Raw genomic sequence first — 17,266 nt, forward strand, 5'->3', positions numbered from 1 at the left:
CACACAGGAGACTATTGTAAATGTTTCACTAGTCGGCATCTTATTGATTTTTTACCTTGACGGCTACCTTATAGTCGACAAGGTCGACAAAAAATACCTTGCCGACTATAGGATTTTTGACATACAGAGAAAGGTGTTACAAATACATAATTAGTCGGCAAGGTTTTAATTTCATAGCCTTGCCGACTAAACTATAGTCGGCAAGGTATAAGGATGAATACCGTGTCGACCCTGTAATATTACTTTCAGAAACAAAACTCTTTGAAAAGTCGGCATGATATTCATCTTATAACCTTGCCGACTAAAAATAATATATGAAAAGTCGGCATGTTGTCCTATAAGCTTGCCGACTAAAAACAAATATGAAAAGTCGGCCTGCTCATTTAGTCGGCAAGGTATAAGGATGAATACCGTACCGACCCTGTAAATATTACTTTCAGAAAAATTCTTTGAAAAGTCGGCATGATATTCATCATTTCATCTTATAACCTTGCCGACTAAAAATAATGTATGAAAAGTCGGCATGTTGTTCATCCTATAAGCTTGCCGACTAAAAATAAATATGAAAAGTCGGCATGCTCGACAAACAAATACCATGCCGACTGTGTAACTACAATTCAACAATTTCAAATTTTCTGATCTAATTTGTCATTAAAATAACAAAACAAAGTACTAGAATGAATTTGAAAGGATTAATCGACAATAAAAAAAATCATAATCGACGATATTTTTTCATTTGAAAATGATGAAATATAGAGTAGGAGAAAGGAATTGATCATTAGATTGATGATGAAAGAGAAGGAAAAAAATTAATAAGGTTTTGATCTAAAACCCAAAAGGGGTGGTTTTGGTTATTATTAGGAGAAGAATAATTAGGTAACTTTACACATACTAGACACCCCTTAACCCTTGTAGGATCATAATCTCGCAACAATTATGTCTCAGCGAAGTTATCAATGGTATTGCACAGTAGCGTCGCAGAACAATTTCAGAAACGACGTCAGCAAGGATCATGAGAAAGATGTGATAGTCTTGCGAAAATTAGAGAGCTCGCGAAGTTAATATTTGTAAGGTTGCGAGAATGTTATGGCAAACCATATCCGAAAATAAAGGACATATTAGCTGTCATCCACTATGTATTTCCTTATAAATAGTCATTCGAGTTGTAAAGGAAGGAGAGATCTTTCTTGAGTAAGAAACAAGTAAATAGGAGAGAGAAAGTTCAGAGTAAAGATCATTCTTGACTTCTTTATCTTTCTTGTAAGAACATTCAAAAATTAATCAATAAAATTAAGAGTGTAAACCTAAAATGAGATGATCAACAATGAAATCATATGAGGGGTGTAGTGTTGGAATTCCTGCAACTACATAATGGCTCTAGAAACAGGGAGATTGAAGATCGAAAGTTGAAGATTGTTGATTGAGAAGATTCAAATCAAGAAAGTGATTAAACAAATCAGTGAATCAGTTAGAGGAAAGATGAATGAAATTAATGAAAATGGAAAAAAATTGGAGTGTAATATGATAACAAAAAGCTTGGTTAATGAATTCCATGAAAACATCAAAGGAAGAATACATAAACGAAATTTTGAAGGAAAGAAAATTATGGCGATAGAAAAAACTTCACCCTTGAAAGATTGGGAAAAGCAAAGAATTGCGTTCATGGCGGAATAAATACCAAAAGAAAATTTGAACCATACATCTCCGTTGGTCATCACAGTGCCTATTACACGAAAAGAGAAGGAGAGAGCAATAAAATCCACAGGAGAATGGATGTTGAACAGAACTTTAATTGATACATGAAGTTCAGTTGATATAATATTTTATCATGCATTCCGGGGAATGGGATTTAAATACGAAGAAATGTCCAGTTCAACATATTTTGTTCACGGCTTTGGAAAATCCACAACAAAACCTAAAGGAGAAATAGTGGTACGAATTCCACTTGGAGAAATCGAAACACATGTGACCTTGTGCGTGGTGGATATGGAATCGCCATATAATATGTTATTAGGAAGATCATGGATACACGCGATAAAAGCTGTGGTATCAACGTTTCATCAATGTATTAAATTCTCCACTCCAAGTGGAGAATTTATGTTGACAATGCGAAATTATGTCATCAAATTGAAGTAAGGTGTTATGAAGGACAAGCAAAAAAGAAACAATTTCGCAGAAAATTGGTAAAGGAAGCAAAGAAGGAAGAAGAATTTAGAGTATATATGATATGGGAAAAAGAAGGCAAAGGAATACCAAGCGAAAATTCGGAAGAAGGGGAAGGACCCATAAAAGCAATTAAAGAACCCACACCAATGGGAGAACCTAAACCCAGTTACACTGCCGCAGAACCAACAAAAGAAATAAATGTTGGGACTGTAGAGGAGCCTCTAATGTTGAGAATTGGAACCAAAATGGATATAGAAGAAGAAGAAAGAACTGTCAACTTACTGCGAGAATATAAAGATATTTTCACAGGAAACATGGACGAGATACTAGGAATAGATCCAACAATTGCTTGCCACAGATTGGAGATTAACAAAAATATGAGACCATTTAAACAGAGAATAAGAAAAATCGCAACAACTTACCATTCTCAAATAGAAGAAGAATTACAGAAAATGCTGGAGGCAGGAATTATAAGAGAATCTAAATACCCAGAATGGATAGCGAATATGGTCATTGTCCCAAAGAAAAACAAAGGAATCAGGATTTGCATAGATTTCACTGATTTAAACAAAGCTTGCCCCAAAGATAGTTTTCCATTACCAGATATTCCTCAAATGGTGGAATCCGCAACGGAAAATGATAGGGTATCATCTTTATATGGGCACAAAGGTTATAACCAAATCCCTCTCGCCGAAGAAGATCAAGAACATACTGCTTTCTTTGCCCCTAGAGGTTTATATTGTTACACGAAAATGCCATTTGGTTTGCGAAATGCGGGAGCAACATATCAAAGAATGGTAGAGAAGGTGTTCGCAAAATGGATACACAAAACATTAGAAGTATACGTGGACGACATGTTAGTAAAGAGTAAAGAAGCTAAAGACCATGTACAAGACTTGAGGGAGATTTTTGAACAAATGCGACAGTATAACATTAAATTGAATCCCAAGAAGTGTACTATTGGAGTTGCATCGGGGAAATTTTTAGGCTACATTGTATCAAAGGAAGGAATACAGGTTGATTCAGAAAAAGTGCAAGCAGTTCGTGACATGCCAACACCAGCAACAATAAAAGATGTACAGAAGTTGAATGGGCTTCTAGCTTCGCTGGGGAGATTCATTTCACGATCATCAGACTAATGCAAATATTTTTTCGATATACTCAAGAAGGGTGCGAAATTTAAATGGAGTGATGACTGTGAAAAGGCTTTTCAAGGAATCAAAGAACATCTTATGAATACAACTATTTTACAAAAGGCAGAACCAGGAGAAGAATTATTGATTTACCTTGCGACAACGTCGCATGCATAAAGTGTTGTGTTATTGCGAGTAGACGCAGGAGTGGAGAAACCCATTTATTACATTAGCAAAACTTTTAATACCGCAGAGAAGAATTACTCAAAGATTGAAAAGTTAATCTTACCATTAGTTTATGCATCATTTAAGCTCCGCATATATTTTCAAGCACACAAGATAAAGGTATTAACAAAAGTACCAATTGAATCAGTGATGAAGAATTCTAAAAGATCAGGAAGGGGAGAGATGGAATGCACAAGTAGGCCATTTTGATATTAAATATGAAGTTTTGTCTTCACCAAAATCACAAGTTGTTGCGGATTTCTTGGCAGAATTTCCTTTATGAAGAAGAAGATAAGAACAAGTAGAAGAAATGATGGATGTAGAAGAAGAACATGGAGATCCAAAAGATTTATTAACAGAACCAAATAGATGGGAAATATGGTAGATGGATCATCAAATGGAGAAGGAAATGGAGTTGGAATTGTTTTAATTTCGCCAGAAGGAATAAAGATGGCTTTTTCATTCAGATTGGAATTTGCATCCACTAATAATGAAACAGAATATGAAGCTGTGATACATGCATTAAAATTCGCAATAGAAATGAAACTAGAAAATGCCAGGATCACTAGTGATTCGCAGCTAGTTATTCGCCAAATAAAAGGAGAGTATACTACAAATGAACCATCCTGAAGAAATACAAGAAGCTGGTTGAAGAATTATCAGCGAAAATCCCAAAATAAAATGGAGGCACATTTCAAGAAAGGATAATAGACTCGCAGACGCTTTTGCTTTCATCTCAAGTATGATGACAGATCCAACTGCGAGATGCATAAAAATACAAACACTTCTGTCACCATCAATCAATAAAGAAGAGGAAGATGTGGATGTGATGGTCATAGATAATGAAAAAGAAGAACAAATAAATAATGTCGCAGACTGGAGAATGGAACTTCACGCATATTTGGCGAAAGGAGAAACACCAAGAAATAGATTGGAAACACACAAGTTAAAAAGCCGAGCAACGAATTATGAATTAAGAGATGGGTTGCTATACCGAAAATCCTTTAGTGGACCATCACTCAGATGTTTGACACGAGAGGAAGGAGAAAAGGTGCTGAAAATGTTACATAGTGGAGATGCTGGCAATCATAGTGGAGGAAGATCTTTGGCACATAGAGCAAAAATGCAAGGTTATTACTGGCCATACATGCATGAAGATGCAAAACAAATATCAAGACGTTGCGAAGATTGTCAGCGGCATGGAAAGAAGATACATGCACCAGGAGCACCATTGTCATCTTCAACCAGTGTGTGGCCCTTTGGAAAATGGGGCTTAGACATTGTGGGGCCATTTTTACCAGGAACTGGACAAAGAAGATACTTAATAGTCGCAACAGATTATTTCACAAAATGGACAGAAGTGAAGGCAGTACAACATATTCGCGACAAAGATATCTTTACATTCATATTCGAAAATATCATTTGCAGATTTGGAATTCCTGCACAGTTGGTATCTGATAATGGGAAACAGTTTGAGGGGCAGAACATAGAAATGTTACTTAATGCATTCAAGATAAAATGTGGAAAGTCCACTCCTTTGTATCCACAAGCTAATGGGCAAGTAGAAGCAACAAATAAAACAATTGCAGATATATTAAAGAAGAAATTGGAAGGACATCACAGATCATGGTGCGAACAAGTACATAATGCAGTATGGGCTTATAATACAACTAGAAGAGAAGCTACTGGAATGTCACCTTTTTGTTTAACATGGAGTTGAAGCGGTGTTACCAACAGAAGTTGTTATTCCGACAACAAAAAGAGAAGCTTGGGAGAAAAATCTTAGTGCGGGTTTAATTTAAAAAACTTGATGAATTAGAAAAAAAAGAGAAAAAGCTTTACAACATATGGAGAATTATCAGCGAAGATTAGCTCGAGAATATAATAAACGTGTCAAAATACGTGAATTTCAACCAGGAGATTTAGTTCTGCGAGAAACACCAATATATCAGCGAGAAAATGGTGGAAAATTAGCGAAAAAATGGGATGGACCTTACATCATTAAGGAGATAGTTGGAACAGGAGCTTATAGATTAATGGATCCAGAAGGAAGAGATGTTGGTCATAGATTAGATAGACCATGGAACAGTTGTACTTGAAAAGATATTATCGTAAGAAGCTTTGAGAAGTTATGAATTCTGAAAGAATAATTGCAGGATTATTCATGACAAAACAAGATCATGATGTGCGAAATTTCGCAGAGAACAATGACATAAAAGAAAGGGGCGAACCTTTATGGCGTACACCCTAGTTCGCGAATAAAATTTCGCAAGAGGCAAATGTAAGACCTAAAGTACGTCATATTAGGGGGTACCTGTTACATGGCTCAGGGAAAGGCTATACGCCACCGGAACCTGAGTCATGGAGATTTGGGGTCAATAAAACCCATCCGGGAGAGGCACCTTGGATTCTCAACTTAAGCATATGACTTAGGTTGGGCGACTAAGGTAATAAGGACTCTCCCAAGGAGTGCAGATCTGATCAAGGCGCCGAGGTACACGGTTGAGTCAAGAGTGCCGGGCGTTTGAAGCGTCCTTGCCATTCTTGACAAGTCTTGGCTTATACTGCACTCGGCCTGAAGAAAACCCCACTTAGGGTGCAGTCTCGTAACCATAAGCCCTATAGGTAAAAGGGATAAGAGGCTGCGAAAACAACTGGTTGTTGTTAAGACTGGATGGGAGGAGCTAACCTTGTATGGTAGAAGTACGCCTCCTTGAAGGGGCAACCAGGGGGGAGATAAGGGCGGCACCCTCCATTAGGGAGCTGATAAGTGTCTTAAGACGCAAATGTCATGAGGCTTTTATTCGCAAGGATAATTAAGGCTTGTCATATTTGTGCAACAATCCTGAAGAGGCAATAATACAAAAGAAAAAGATAAGATGAGATCAATGGGTTTTCGCATGAAAGTGCGAAGACGTCCTGCGATTTCATCGCAAGACGGCAATGTCATGGGGCTTTATTTTCGCAAGAATATTTAGGCCTGTCATATTGTCGCAACATTCCTGAAGAGGCCATAATACAAAAGAAAAGTTAAGACAAGATCAATGGGTTTTTGTATGAAAGTGCAAGGACGTCCTGCGATTTTGTCGCAATGACAAGAGATGGCATAATAAGACCTTTAATTAGGAAGGCAAAATAAGACCATATAAAAACAAATTAATTATAAGCATTCATAACAGATTATTTTTGCAAGAAAGATAATGAGAGGCAAGTATGGGAATCGATATACAAGAAGCATTATCTTTCTTATCAACAAAATATTAAAAGAAAAGTTGACTCCAAAGTCGATTGAAAAATGTAGCTCTCAAAAGTAAAAATAAGACAGCTCAAGAAAACAAAGCTAGAAAAGAAGCTCAAGCTTCAATTAATATCAGTAGCAGGAGATGACAGAAATTCTTCGCCAACATTCTCGCAAGTCTCCTTCATTTCGGCTTTGATCTTCGCCATGACTAGCATTTTGATCTCCATATATGCTAGCATCTTGATTATCGCCAGCAATACTTCTTCAGGAGAAATTTCTTTCTCATTCTGATTAACACCAGCAGATACTTCTTTAGAAGGAACTCTTCTTCATCTTCCAGGAAATTATCCTCTGCACCGCTTTCGTAATCATAATCACTATCAGCAGGACGAGGAACTTCATCATACTTCTAAAGGATCAATTGATGTAGGAGGAAGAGAGTTGGACAAAATGTCATTTACAAGGACTTCAGCCCGGAGATGAACTTGGCGAAGAAGTGCTCTTTGATGATTCCTATCTTGAATATCCTTAAAATAAGCAAGATAATCAAGTCTTCTTTCTGCCGGTCGCGAGAACCAGTAAGGGTAGAGACGAGTAATGCATTCTCTTTGCGAATTTTAGCATATTTAGCCTCCAAATCAGAAATAGAAGAATGAAGATTCTTCTCAGACTCTGCGAAAAATAGAATACAAAATTTTATTAAGATAAGGAATTCAGAGAGATATGACAAAGAAAGATAATTAAGGCAGTCAAACTATTATGACTACCTTCCTTTTGCGAAATAAGGTGTTGAATCAAGGATAGACAACTATTCTCCCAATCCATTGCGTCATCAAATTTATCTCCAACTAAACCTTTAAGTCGAGACTGAAGATTTTTCTCTTTAGAAACAAGGAAGGCATTTTTCTTCGCAAGAGAAGAATAAGATTCTTCTAATTTGGAATATTGTTCTTTAAGCTGATTTGCCTTCACACTTAAAGCTATTCTACCTTGAATGAGTGTATCTCTTTCAGCGATAGATGATTCTGTTACTTCTTTAAGTTCATTTCTTAAAGAGCGAAGAGATTTCTCTTGGTCAGCACATACTTTTTGGAGAATATTAAGTTGTTGCGAAGATATCGCCATCTTGTTTAAATAAACTCGCTTCTCTTGAGATAAGGTTTTATTCTCATCTGATAAAGTTTCCATCCCTAAATTAGCTTTGGTTAAAGAATAAGAAAGACGAGATACTTCATTACTTAATAGATCTTGTTTTGAACTAATTGGGTATTTTCATTGGTAAGATTATTTATTTGATCAAGAGAATATGAATAGAGGTTATCTAATTGGTTATATTGATCCATTAAGACTTCTTTATCAACACGGGCTTCTTCAACACAGATTCAAATTGATATCTCTCCATTACTCGTTTCTGATTTAATGCTTAACATGCGAAAGAGGGATTTAAAGGATAATTAAACATGGGAAGGATAAAACCATCGAAAAGGCAAATTAAAGACATAGATGAGGAAATCATACCTCTTAATTCATCATCTTCTTGCGAAGATTGTCACGATCCAGCAAAACATTCTGAAGTTTCTGATTTTCAAGACGAAGAGCATTACATTCTTTTTCTAAAGCTGTCTGCGAAGCAGCTTTGTCAGAACCCAAATGCTTGCTCAGAATTTCGCAAACATTAGACTTGATGGGATCAGTAGAAGACTTCTTGCCATCATCCAGAATCTCAGATAAAACTTGAAAGCAATATCTATCCCTTCCACGGTCTCTTTCGAAAGGAAGAGACTTGGGTAGAGAACTAGTAGAGATAGAAGGTTGAGAAACATTCTCAATGGGAAGAGAAGAGGTTTCATTCGCAGAAGGACCACAAGGGGAATTTCAATCATAGAAAGATCAACTGGAGAAATGAAATCAGAGGCAGCATTTTCGCGAGTTGGAGATAAAGGTTTATCTTGCGAAGATCGCAGGAGATTTGGGAAGAAATGAAGTCAGAGGCAGCATCTTCACGAATTGGAGATAAAGGTTTATCTTGCGAAGATGTCGCAGGAGATTTGGAAGAAAATGAGTAGGTGGAAGGGAACAGAAGTTGGAACAGCCTTGAGGTGGCGAGATTTCTTGTGAGGTTTATGAAGATCTTTATCACCCTGCGAATTACAATCTAGATAAGAAACAGAGGCAACAATATTGTTATTAGAAAAAGATAGTGTTTCTTACTACCTTCTCATTCGCAGACTTTCTTTTATGTGCGACAACTTTATGCTGTGATTTGGGATTGTTAGGTTCTGAACTGTAAATTTAGTGTTGGAGCCGCTTTTGCTGAAATAACAAGAGTATAACATCACATAAGGCAATAAACAAGATAATTTCAAATATATCAATTTCAGCAAAACTATAAGGAAGAAAAGAGAAGACTAACCTTGATGAATCCATGAAAAATGATAGCAGGGAATTGTCTCGAAGAAGATACGAACTATGAAGATCTAGTTTGAAGATGAAGAAGAACTTAAAAAGATTGAAGAGGAAAGAAGAAAAGTTGCAACAATGGAATTTGCAGAAGAACGATGAAGTTGCAGAGAGAATAAAAGAAAGAAGAAGAGGTGAAAAAAATATATATAGAGGGAATTTTTCCTCGAGAAAATAAACATGGTTAATACGGAAAGATTTAAGCGGTTAAAAAGTAACGGTTACAAAAGACGTGTCGAGAAATAAATGGAAGAAAGAATACGTGTGATAAATGCAGAATATGAGAATAAGCGTTGCGGCATTTCTCACATCATTCTCTACTTTGCAGAGAAGATATGAGAAGAGGCAAGATGTAGGATCAGAATCTCGCAACAATTATGTCTCAGCGAATTATCAATGGTATTGCACAATAGCGTCGCAGAACAATTTCAGAAACGACGTCAGCAAGGATCATGAGAAAGATGTGATAGTCTTGCGAAAATTAGAGAGATCGCGAAGTTAATATTTGTAAGGTTGCGAGAATGTCGCAAACCATATCCGAAAATAAAGGACAGATTAGTTGTCATCCACTATGTATTTCCTTATAAATAGTCATCCGAGTTGTAAAGGAAGGAGAGATCTTTCTTGAGTAAGAAACAAGTAAATAGCAGAGAGAAAGTTCAGAGTAGAGATCATTCTTGACTTTGTTATCTTTCTTGTAAGAACATTCAAAAATTAATCAATAAAATTAAGAGTGTAAACCTAAAATGAGCTGATCAACAATGAAATCATATGAGGGGTGTAGTGTTGGAATCCTGCAACTACAACCCTCTATTATGGTTGGGAACAAAATAGATATACCCCAATTAATCTGGGTATATCCCAATCAAGCCACGTATGCTAATATCGATTTCGAGCGGCAATACTCACAAATCCCGGGGGAAAAAAATCAAACCATTCATAAATTTAAGATGTGAATTTACCGAATCACTCCGATTTCAACATGTTTTACATCCACCATAAATGACAAGGATCTCATAAGAAATTGACGTTCCTTTGCTAATCAGCTGCATCAAACATCAATAAGGTAGAGCCAATAATTTCAAGAACCAAGCGTTTGGTCACATCCGAAGACAAGAGCTTGAAAACGAAGACTAGCATTGCATCTGTACACAGCCAGAACTTGAAGCAGCAACTACATTAAAATAATAATAGGGCTAGACATGAATAAAAGCTTAGAAAAAATAGTATGAGAAATAGCATACAAAAGAATAACGAGAGTAGTAACAACTTTTTAACAGCAATATAGCTGCTGCGCAATAGGTGCACTTGAGTATTCACGGCAGTACCAGCCACAACACCTTGGCAATACCGACCGCACCATCTTCCATGATACATTTAACCAAAAATGCATTAACTTTGAGATCTGCAATACTGATGTCATGCACGTAGTTGCCAAGCGTTTTACATGGATGCAAGCATATATCATACAGCATCACCACATTCACTTTCCAACCGTATGCTACAAAATTAAACTCCTCAGAAAAAACTCTTCAGAAGTACCAAAAGAAATAACTACGAAATGGACAAGAGAATTATCTTAGAGACGGCTGAAGATATTTTTTAAGGTACCTTACATTTTAGGGTATAAAAGAGAAAAATTAATAAGAGAGATCCAACAATGGAAGATGCTTAGGATTTATACTAGTACAAATTCAGTCCCAAGCTCGAGTCCAAGTACAAGTTTTGTTAAATCCTCCCCTCACATCACATAAGTTCTAGACTCTAGACAGTTGAACCACCAGGATGTATACAGTAACATTTCAGAACCCAAAGCAGCAGTTCAGTTACCATAAAGCTGGAACGAAACTCTGTCATTGATCTTAGAAACATTACCTAAACGAGTTTATTCAATCGGCAAACGTTGTAATTGCTTTGAACAAAATATGCAGATTACCAACTAGCTCAGCTGTCATCATCACCATAAGACTTTTGTTGCGTTACGAGACTGTTCATGACGATGTCACGATGGTACAAAAAGATGACAATATGCATGTAGTCTTGTGTAGTATGCTTGAGAGTTGAACAGCACTCAACAGAAAGTGCTATAGATCACACACTAAACATCACAATGTATGAACACTTGTGGTCTTTTAAGGACTAAAACTTAACGACCATTAATATTATAGTGTTTGTGATCTTAGATATAAGGACCTACCCATACATCTCATACATTTAAGAAGTGTGATCTAACTAATTGACCATTTGACCACTATCAACGTTACTTTTGTGATCAAAAATCTGTCCATTAGTTGTTTTTAATAAATTTAAAAAAAAATAATTGCAATCAGCGTGGCTCGAACACGCGACCTTCAGGTGCCCACTTAATGGATGTTCCATTAGAATAAAGAAAAGAAGCCGAACGAAATCAAATAATTTCAAATGCTCTCTCACTCTTTTCGTCCAGAAACTCGCTTTCCTCTCTCGAGAAAAAAACTTCTATGAGATAATCACGTCCGAAGCTTCGAACGATTCTTATCGTCAATTTAATTTGGATTCAGGTTCGATTCGATCTGTATCCTTGATTAGTTTCAGGTACGATCGACTTGATTCAACATTGAAGTTGAATTTAGGCGTTTCCTTTTTAGTCGTGTTGATCTGAATTTAGGTTTGCTTAGATGCAAACTTTTAGTTGCATGTTTGATTCTGATTTTGGTTGGTTGGTTTTTCAATATTACTTGGTAGATTGTTAGTTATACATCGATTTGAATATTTGGAGAAAAATTCTTGTGAAATCATGAGGTTAGATTAGGGGTTTTGTCGGATTTGTGTTGGTATGACATGATTTCATCCGTTTTAGGTTTAGTTTTCCTATTTTTGATTGTTTTTTGTTATTGGAAACCCTAAATAGGTGAGTTAATGCTTGATTTGTGCTTTGTGAATCTAGCATTTGTTTAATTTTGGTTTTTTTGTACTTGATTCATTATTGGATTTAATGATTTGGTCGGTAGTGATGTGGAAATTAACATTGAGTTCTAAAGATGGACCAAGTGTTACTATGAATGTCCATAGAAAATACTTGTTGCTAATAGTAGGTTTTTTGCTGATGAATTGTCTGATAAATGGTCTAAACAACAAAGATCGTTACCTCATATTGTTGAGATTTCTGATTGTCTGATGATATTGAAGTTTACATTGAGACTTTCAGATTGATGTATTCTAGTAAAGATCTTAAGAAGAAGCTTATGAGAGAAGATGTTTCTAAAGTACTTGGGATTTTGAAGGTAATTAATACTTTCGGTCTGTACTTAAATTTCGATTTGTGTGATAATCCCGTTTTTGATTGTTGGGTGTTGTTAAACATTTTTTGAACTACTTGAACATTCAATAGGATGTTAGGATAGTCCAACATTGGATGGGAGCTGTTGATTTTTGCCGGCAGGTAGGCCTTGATAACACTTTGGAAATGCTTAAATGCTCAGGTTATTGTTTTTGATTCATGGCAAAACATAAGGAAATTTCATTCTCTGGATATTTATTTACTGTTTTTGTTTCTGTAATTTCGTTCTGTGATTCTTTAGTGAGAGCTGGGATCGGTAATTGTGGTCTAAGTAGAAGAGGATCTCTGGAGAGGGTAGTCATTAAAATGTCCAAAGGTTTCCAGTATTTAGCCTTTGGATAACACTTTTCATTTGGATTTGTAGAGCGTTTTGAATGCTCAAATTCATGGGTATTTGTAAAGACATTGAGATAATTATACTCTGGATTGTTTATAGTCCTTCTAATGTTTTGAAGATATGTTGAAAATTTTGATTTTTTTTTCTTAAATTACGAAATAAGGTACATGTGATAATTGCTAAATTATTCTTCGGTTATTATCTGAACCTTTGTTGTCTTACATTGTGGCAGTGTCTATCTAAAGCTTTGACAGAGGATTAGTTTGCGTACCTCAGGATTCAGTTTCGGCTCTATGAACCTAATAAAGATGGCCAGATCTCTCTTGATAACTTCAAAATGGTATATTGATGCTTTACCTTGTTTCAGTTTGAAATAAAAATACTGATCTTTCACTCCACATGGTTTTACCAGCCAATTATGGTGATTTGTGAGGTACAGATAGGTAGTGAAACCTTAATACCAAATCTATCTATAGTTGCCTGAGATATTTAAAAGTGCCCCCTTTAGAAATCAGTGATGGACTTGGGTTGCATGTCTTGCTTTCGCTTGTTCCCAAGAAAATTTGTACCTTGTAACTCATAAGTTGTATTTTCTAAATGAACTGTGGAGACTTATCTAGACTACTGAATCCCTATGGATGGCTAGGTGATGAGGTAAATAAATTCCATCATTTTGATATTGTCGGTGAAATTGAATAATAAGAAAATATTCTGGGATGAGCTTGTGGAAGGTATGAATAGGGATTTGAACTCTTACATACACCTCATGGATTCTCTGGTTCAGTCGGTTTGTAAAGAAGTTTGTTCTTATATCTCATTTCATTTTCTGTTTGTTTGTCTCGGTTTAGGTACGTCATTCAAATTTTGCCTTTTGGTTCAAGTCTTAGCTATGCGTGAACCTGCTAAATGTGCTGCTTGTGCATTGATGTCACAACTTAGTGGTCAGGGATTGAAACTTGTTCTTCCTTCTCTCCTTGAGGTGAATATCTTAAATTCTAGTGTTTATTTTATTTTTCTGTTATCCCGGTTGCTCTATGGTTAATAATTTATTTTCAACCTTGCATTTGTAGGAGCAATTTCAAGAATTTTATGATGTTGTTATGCCTTATCCCAAAGCTGTCTTTTTGAATGCCATTGAAAAGTATAACTGTATGATCCGTGCTAAATGTATGGAGTGCCTTAGTTTGGTTAAAATGATGTTTAGGAGGACAAGCTTGAGATGATGCTAAGCAGGTAAATGGAAAGCACCAGCATCAAGCCGGGGATAAGTGATATACCCGATTTTGTCTTATGTTTTTGATTGTTGCATCTTTGTAGGAGTATATAGTGGTTCTTGCTTGTAAATGGAAAGCACCAGCATCAAGCTAGGGATGATTTGGAGCGAAACGAGTAGTGAATTTGTGCCTGGTATAACGTTGTTCCTTGAATTCTTTTCAATAATAAATTAATTTTACAAAACCAGATGGATAATTAAGAAGGAGTTAAACATAAAATTGCAGAAAAGCAAAGTGTCGGGAGATATGTATCGGATGAGGATAGTCGTCGTGATATTGTGAAGCATGATTCTTCTAGAGTGGAAGTGTCTTCTGGAAATTCATTTGGTGGTGACAAGAACGTTAGATACGCAGGGGAGAGAAAGGTTGGCACTGACCATATTTGACATTAGTTATCTGAATTTATGTTTATTGTTGACTTCACATATATGAGCAACTGGATACTGTTGCACCGATTGTTAAGGATACCTGTGGTGAGATTTTCCCGCGACATTAATCTTCAGTGGAGAGAATATTAGGTTCTGCGAGTTCACAATCTACGATGGCAGGTACTGTGCATCTTTTGGATGAAATCTGTGTGCATCATTATGAGGTTATTATGTGTCATGCTCTTTCATGATTGTGTGCAGGCATTCCATTGATCTCTGTTAGTTCACTAACTAACCTGGATGCGCGCTGATAATTTGTTAATATTAGGGTCCACCTTTGCTTAGTTGATTTTCTGCTTGAATCTTTTCCAGGTAGAACATCACGTTTTGCAATGAGTTTGAATGATCCTCTTGTTTCCATATCATCTGCATTTGATATAATGACTTGCGTATTGGATTCAGTATTCTTTTAGTTTTTGTATTGTTATGCTGTTTCCAGGGTTGCTTTATCCCGTGGATGTCAATTTATCCTCTATACATTCTTTTGGGGATTTGTATTTTTATATACGTGAATAGAACTTATCGAATCTGATATACTTTACAATCTAATCTGCAAATTTGTCCTTGTATATAGGTTATGAGAGGTACTCATCCAACAGTAGAGTCAGCAGCGCAAACGTCACTTCAGCAGGTGATTGTCTTTAGAGTGTCAAATCCGATCTCTTGTCATTAATCTTTTGATTGTCATAAAGAATCCTTAACCTCTGGTCATTCAAATGGCAAATGGTGCTCAGGGTACATGTCCGTCTACCCCCGTCTCAGTTCATCAGTAAGTCTAGCATTAATGGTTCTCTTATGTTCTTACTTATTGTCTTTATCTCTATCATCTTCAATTTGAATGGTTCACTTGTACGAACTTGATTATGATTTTCAACTCGGAAGGGTCTGCTACAGAAGAAGGCGTGCAAAATACTCCCAGTAAGTCTTGAGGTTGTTATGGATTCTGCAAGTATTCTTGGGCTTTTCAAAGTTAACTTCATTTTCTGTGGTATCAAGGTTGTAAAGCTCGAACCTGACTGAGATAAATCAGTGCTGGACATGTAAGGAATAATATATGGTCTGCTGAATATCTTGTTAGAACACTTAGTGGTTGCTCTTATCTAGGAATTTGATGTGTAGTTAATCTGAGTAAATCAGTAGACTCAGCAAAAATGTGTAATTTCGCATATTTTATGTTCAATGACATTATTTGCCATATATATGCAATTTTGGATTTGGTTTACATCAGTTTTAATTTGAATTACAAATTACAGGTGCATGAATGAAATATACTTCTGGGTTGAAAGCTTAGAGGAAAGATCACAACTTTATAACCTTGTCTTTTAAAAACCTTTTCTTTAGATCTCAACTTTCAAAACTTTGAGTTCTTTGCATTGGGTAGGATCACACTTGTCATTGCAAAAGAATTGTGATCTATGGATCACCCTTTAGATTATACTGGCACAGATCACAGACAGCCAGTACTTAGATCACACCTTTTAAGAATGATCCATGTATGTTTTTGTTGTAGTGATGTGAAGTTTCCAGGTCCTGTAAAAGAAATTAACCAGATAGCTAAGCAAATTAAGTTTCCAGGTCCTGTAAAACTTTCAATGTGTTTCTTCTACTCTTCTCAATTCCTCACAAATTAATGAAACATATGGGATCTGTTGAATACGCCCTGACTTCAAGATAGCTAAGCAAATCAGCCAGTTACAGGTACGCTCAATTCTAACTTCAGACTCTGTAGTTTTACTGCTTCATTAGAAAACGATTACGGTAAAGAATCACAATCAATAGAATAAATCTGCTTGGATCCACTGTAAAGAATAAGAGAGCCAAAAATAAACCAACTGCATTCGAATATCTGTTTCGATTAAAAATCCTAAGCAAAATATACAGTCAAATTACTCACTGAAACTGAAATAATATTACTTACAAGGGGTTTTTGTCTCCCCCTGCAGGATACAATCAAATTCTGGCATTCCACAGATTTTGGAGTTCCCCTAAGCTGTCTCTGCCAATCTCTTTGTAGAAAAGTGAAGGTCGAAATTGTCAACACAACACTGGATGTTAGATCAAAAAGTAAAATTCAACAAAACTGTTTCCGGGATGCAACATCGTCATAACATTTTATCTGTCAGGAATACAAGTGAAGTTTTCTTTACATAGTTTGGTTTATATGTTCATTTGAGTGTTTCTAGGCCTTTGCAAGTGGATGGTAGACCCCCTTGAATCTGGATGGTCAACTCTAACTACTTGAACTACCAAGAATCCATACAAGAGCAATTCCCATTCCTGAATTGATGGAAACGAACAGGGTCTCTGACGAATATTTCACGGTTATATACAAATGAAATTAGTTTCGTTGCCGTATGATAATCTTCACAAACTCGCAGCTTCTTTACAATGCATATGGTTGTTCCAGGACTTGTATTAAGAAATCTAAAAGCAATAGCAAGTTTCCTACTGTGATGACAAAGTTCTGTTTCTTTTTCCTCTTCGTCAATATCAAACAATACTTCGTTCGCTTCCGGGACATAACCTACTTCTGACCTTAACTTCTCTATAATCTCATCCAACATCAAACAAATCTCTTTTATTGTGCGTGTGATCCATCTCCCGCAACAAATTCATGAATCAAGCCATCCAGATCGATTAAGCTACTACCCGAGGTTGTCTTGATTCCTCTATCTTTCATCAA

The 17,266-nt window shown here is 36.1% G+C and overlaps 1 protein-coding gene across 24 annotated transcripts; it reads left to right on the plus strand.

The window, feature by feature from the left end:
- Positions 1 to 11,674: 11,674 nt before the first annotated feature.
- On the plus strand, positions 11,675 to 16,940 carry LOC113357985. 24 transcript variants are annotated; one of them, XR_003364090.1, is made up of 11 exons: positions 12,283 to 12,488; positions 12,596 to 13,221; positions 13,730 to 13,860; positions 13,952 to 14,114; positions 14,199 to 14,288; positions 14,381 to 15,214; positions 15,318 to 15,352; positions 15,466 to 15,501; positions 15,580 to 15,623; positions 15,837 to 16,281; positions 16,527 to 16,940. XR_003364090.1 is itself a non-coding variant. In XM_026601483.1 (10 exons), the coding sequence occupies exons 5-10, from the start codon at positions 14,225 to 14,227 to the stop codon at positions 15,584 to 15,586; spliced, it is 339 nt and encodes a 112-aa protein (XP_026457268.1). In that variant the 5' UTR covers positions 11,680 to 11,799; positions 13,114 to 13,221; positions 13,730 to 13,860; positions 13,952 to 14,114; positions 14,199 to 14,224; the 3' UTR covers positions 15,587 to 15,805. The 24 variants fall into 24 exon arrangements, 4 of the variants coding, with proteins under 4 accessions (XP_026457268.1, XP_026457266.1, XP_026457269.1 ...); XM_026601483.1 differs by lacking the exons at positions 12,283 to 12,488; positions 15,837 to 16,281; positions 16,527 to 16,940 and adding an exon at positions 11,680 to 11,799 and having other exon boundaries at positions 13,114 to 13,221; positions 14,381 to 14,520; positions 15,158 to 15,214; positions 15,580 to 15,805; XR_003364087.1 differs by having other exon boundaries at positions 14,381 to 15,352; positions 16,527 to 16,933.
- Positions 16,941 to 17,266: the final 326 nt, after the last annotated feature.

Source organism: Papaver somniferum, chromosome 3, assembly GCF_003573695.1.
Source record: "Papaver somniferum cultivar HN1 chromosome 3, ASM357369v1, whole genome shotgun sequence".
Lineage (NCBI taxonomy): Eukaryota > Viridiplantae > Streptophyta > Magnoliopsida > Ranunculales > Papaveraceae > Papaver > Papaver somniferum.

What these genes read in the sequence shown, in the direction of transcription:
- LOC113357985 (XM_026601483.1), top strand. Translation starts at nt 14,225, where the DNA reads ATGGAAAGCACCAGCATCAAGCTAGGGATGATTTGGAGCGAAACGAGT. An exon ending in CGCAAACGTCACTTCAGCAG is followed by an intron (nt 15,215 to 15,317) that starts GTGATTGTCTTT and finishes AATGGTGCTCAG; the next exon opens with GGTACATGTCCGTCTACCCC. An exon ending in ACCCCCGTCTCAGTTCATCA is followed by an intron (nt 15,353 to 15,465) that starts GTAAGTCTAGCA and finishes TCAACTCGGAAG; the next exon opens with GGTCTGCTACAGAAGAAGGC.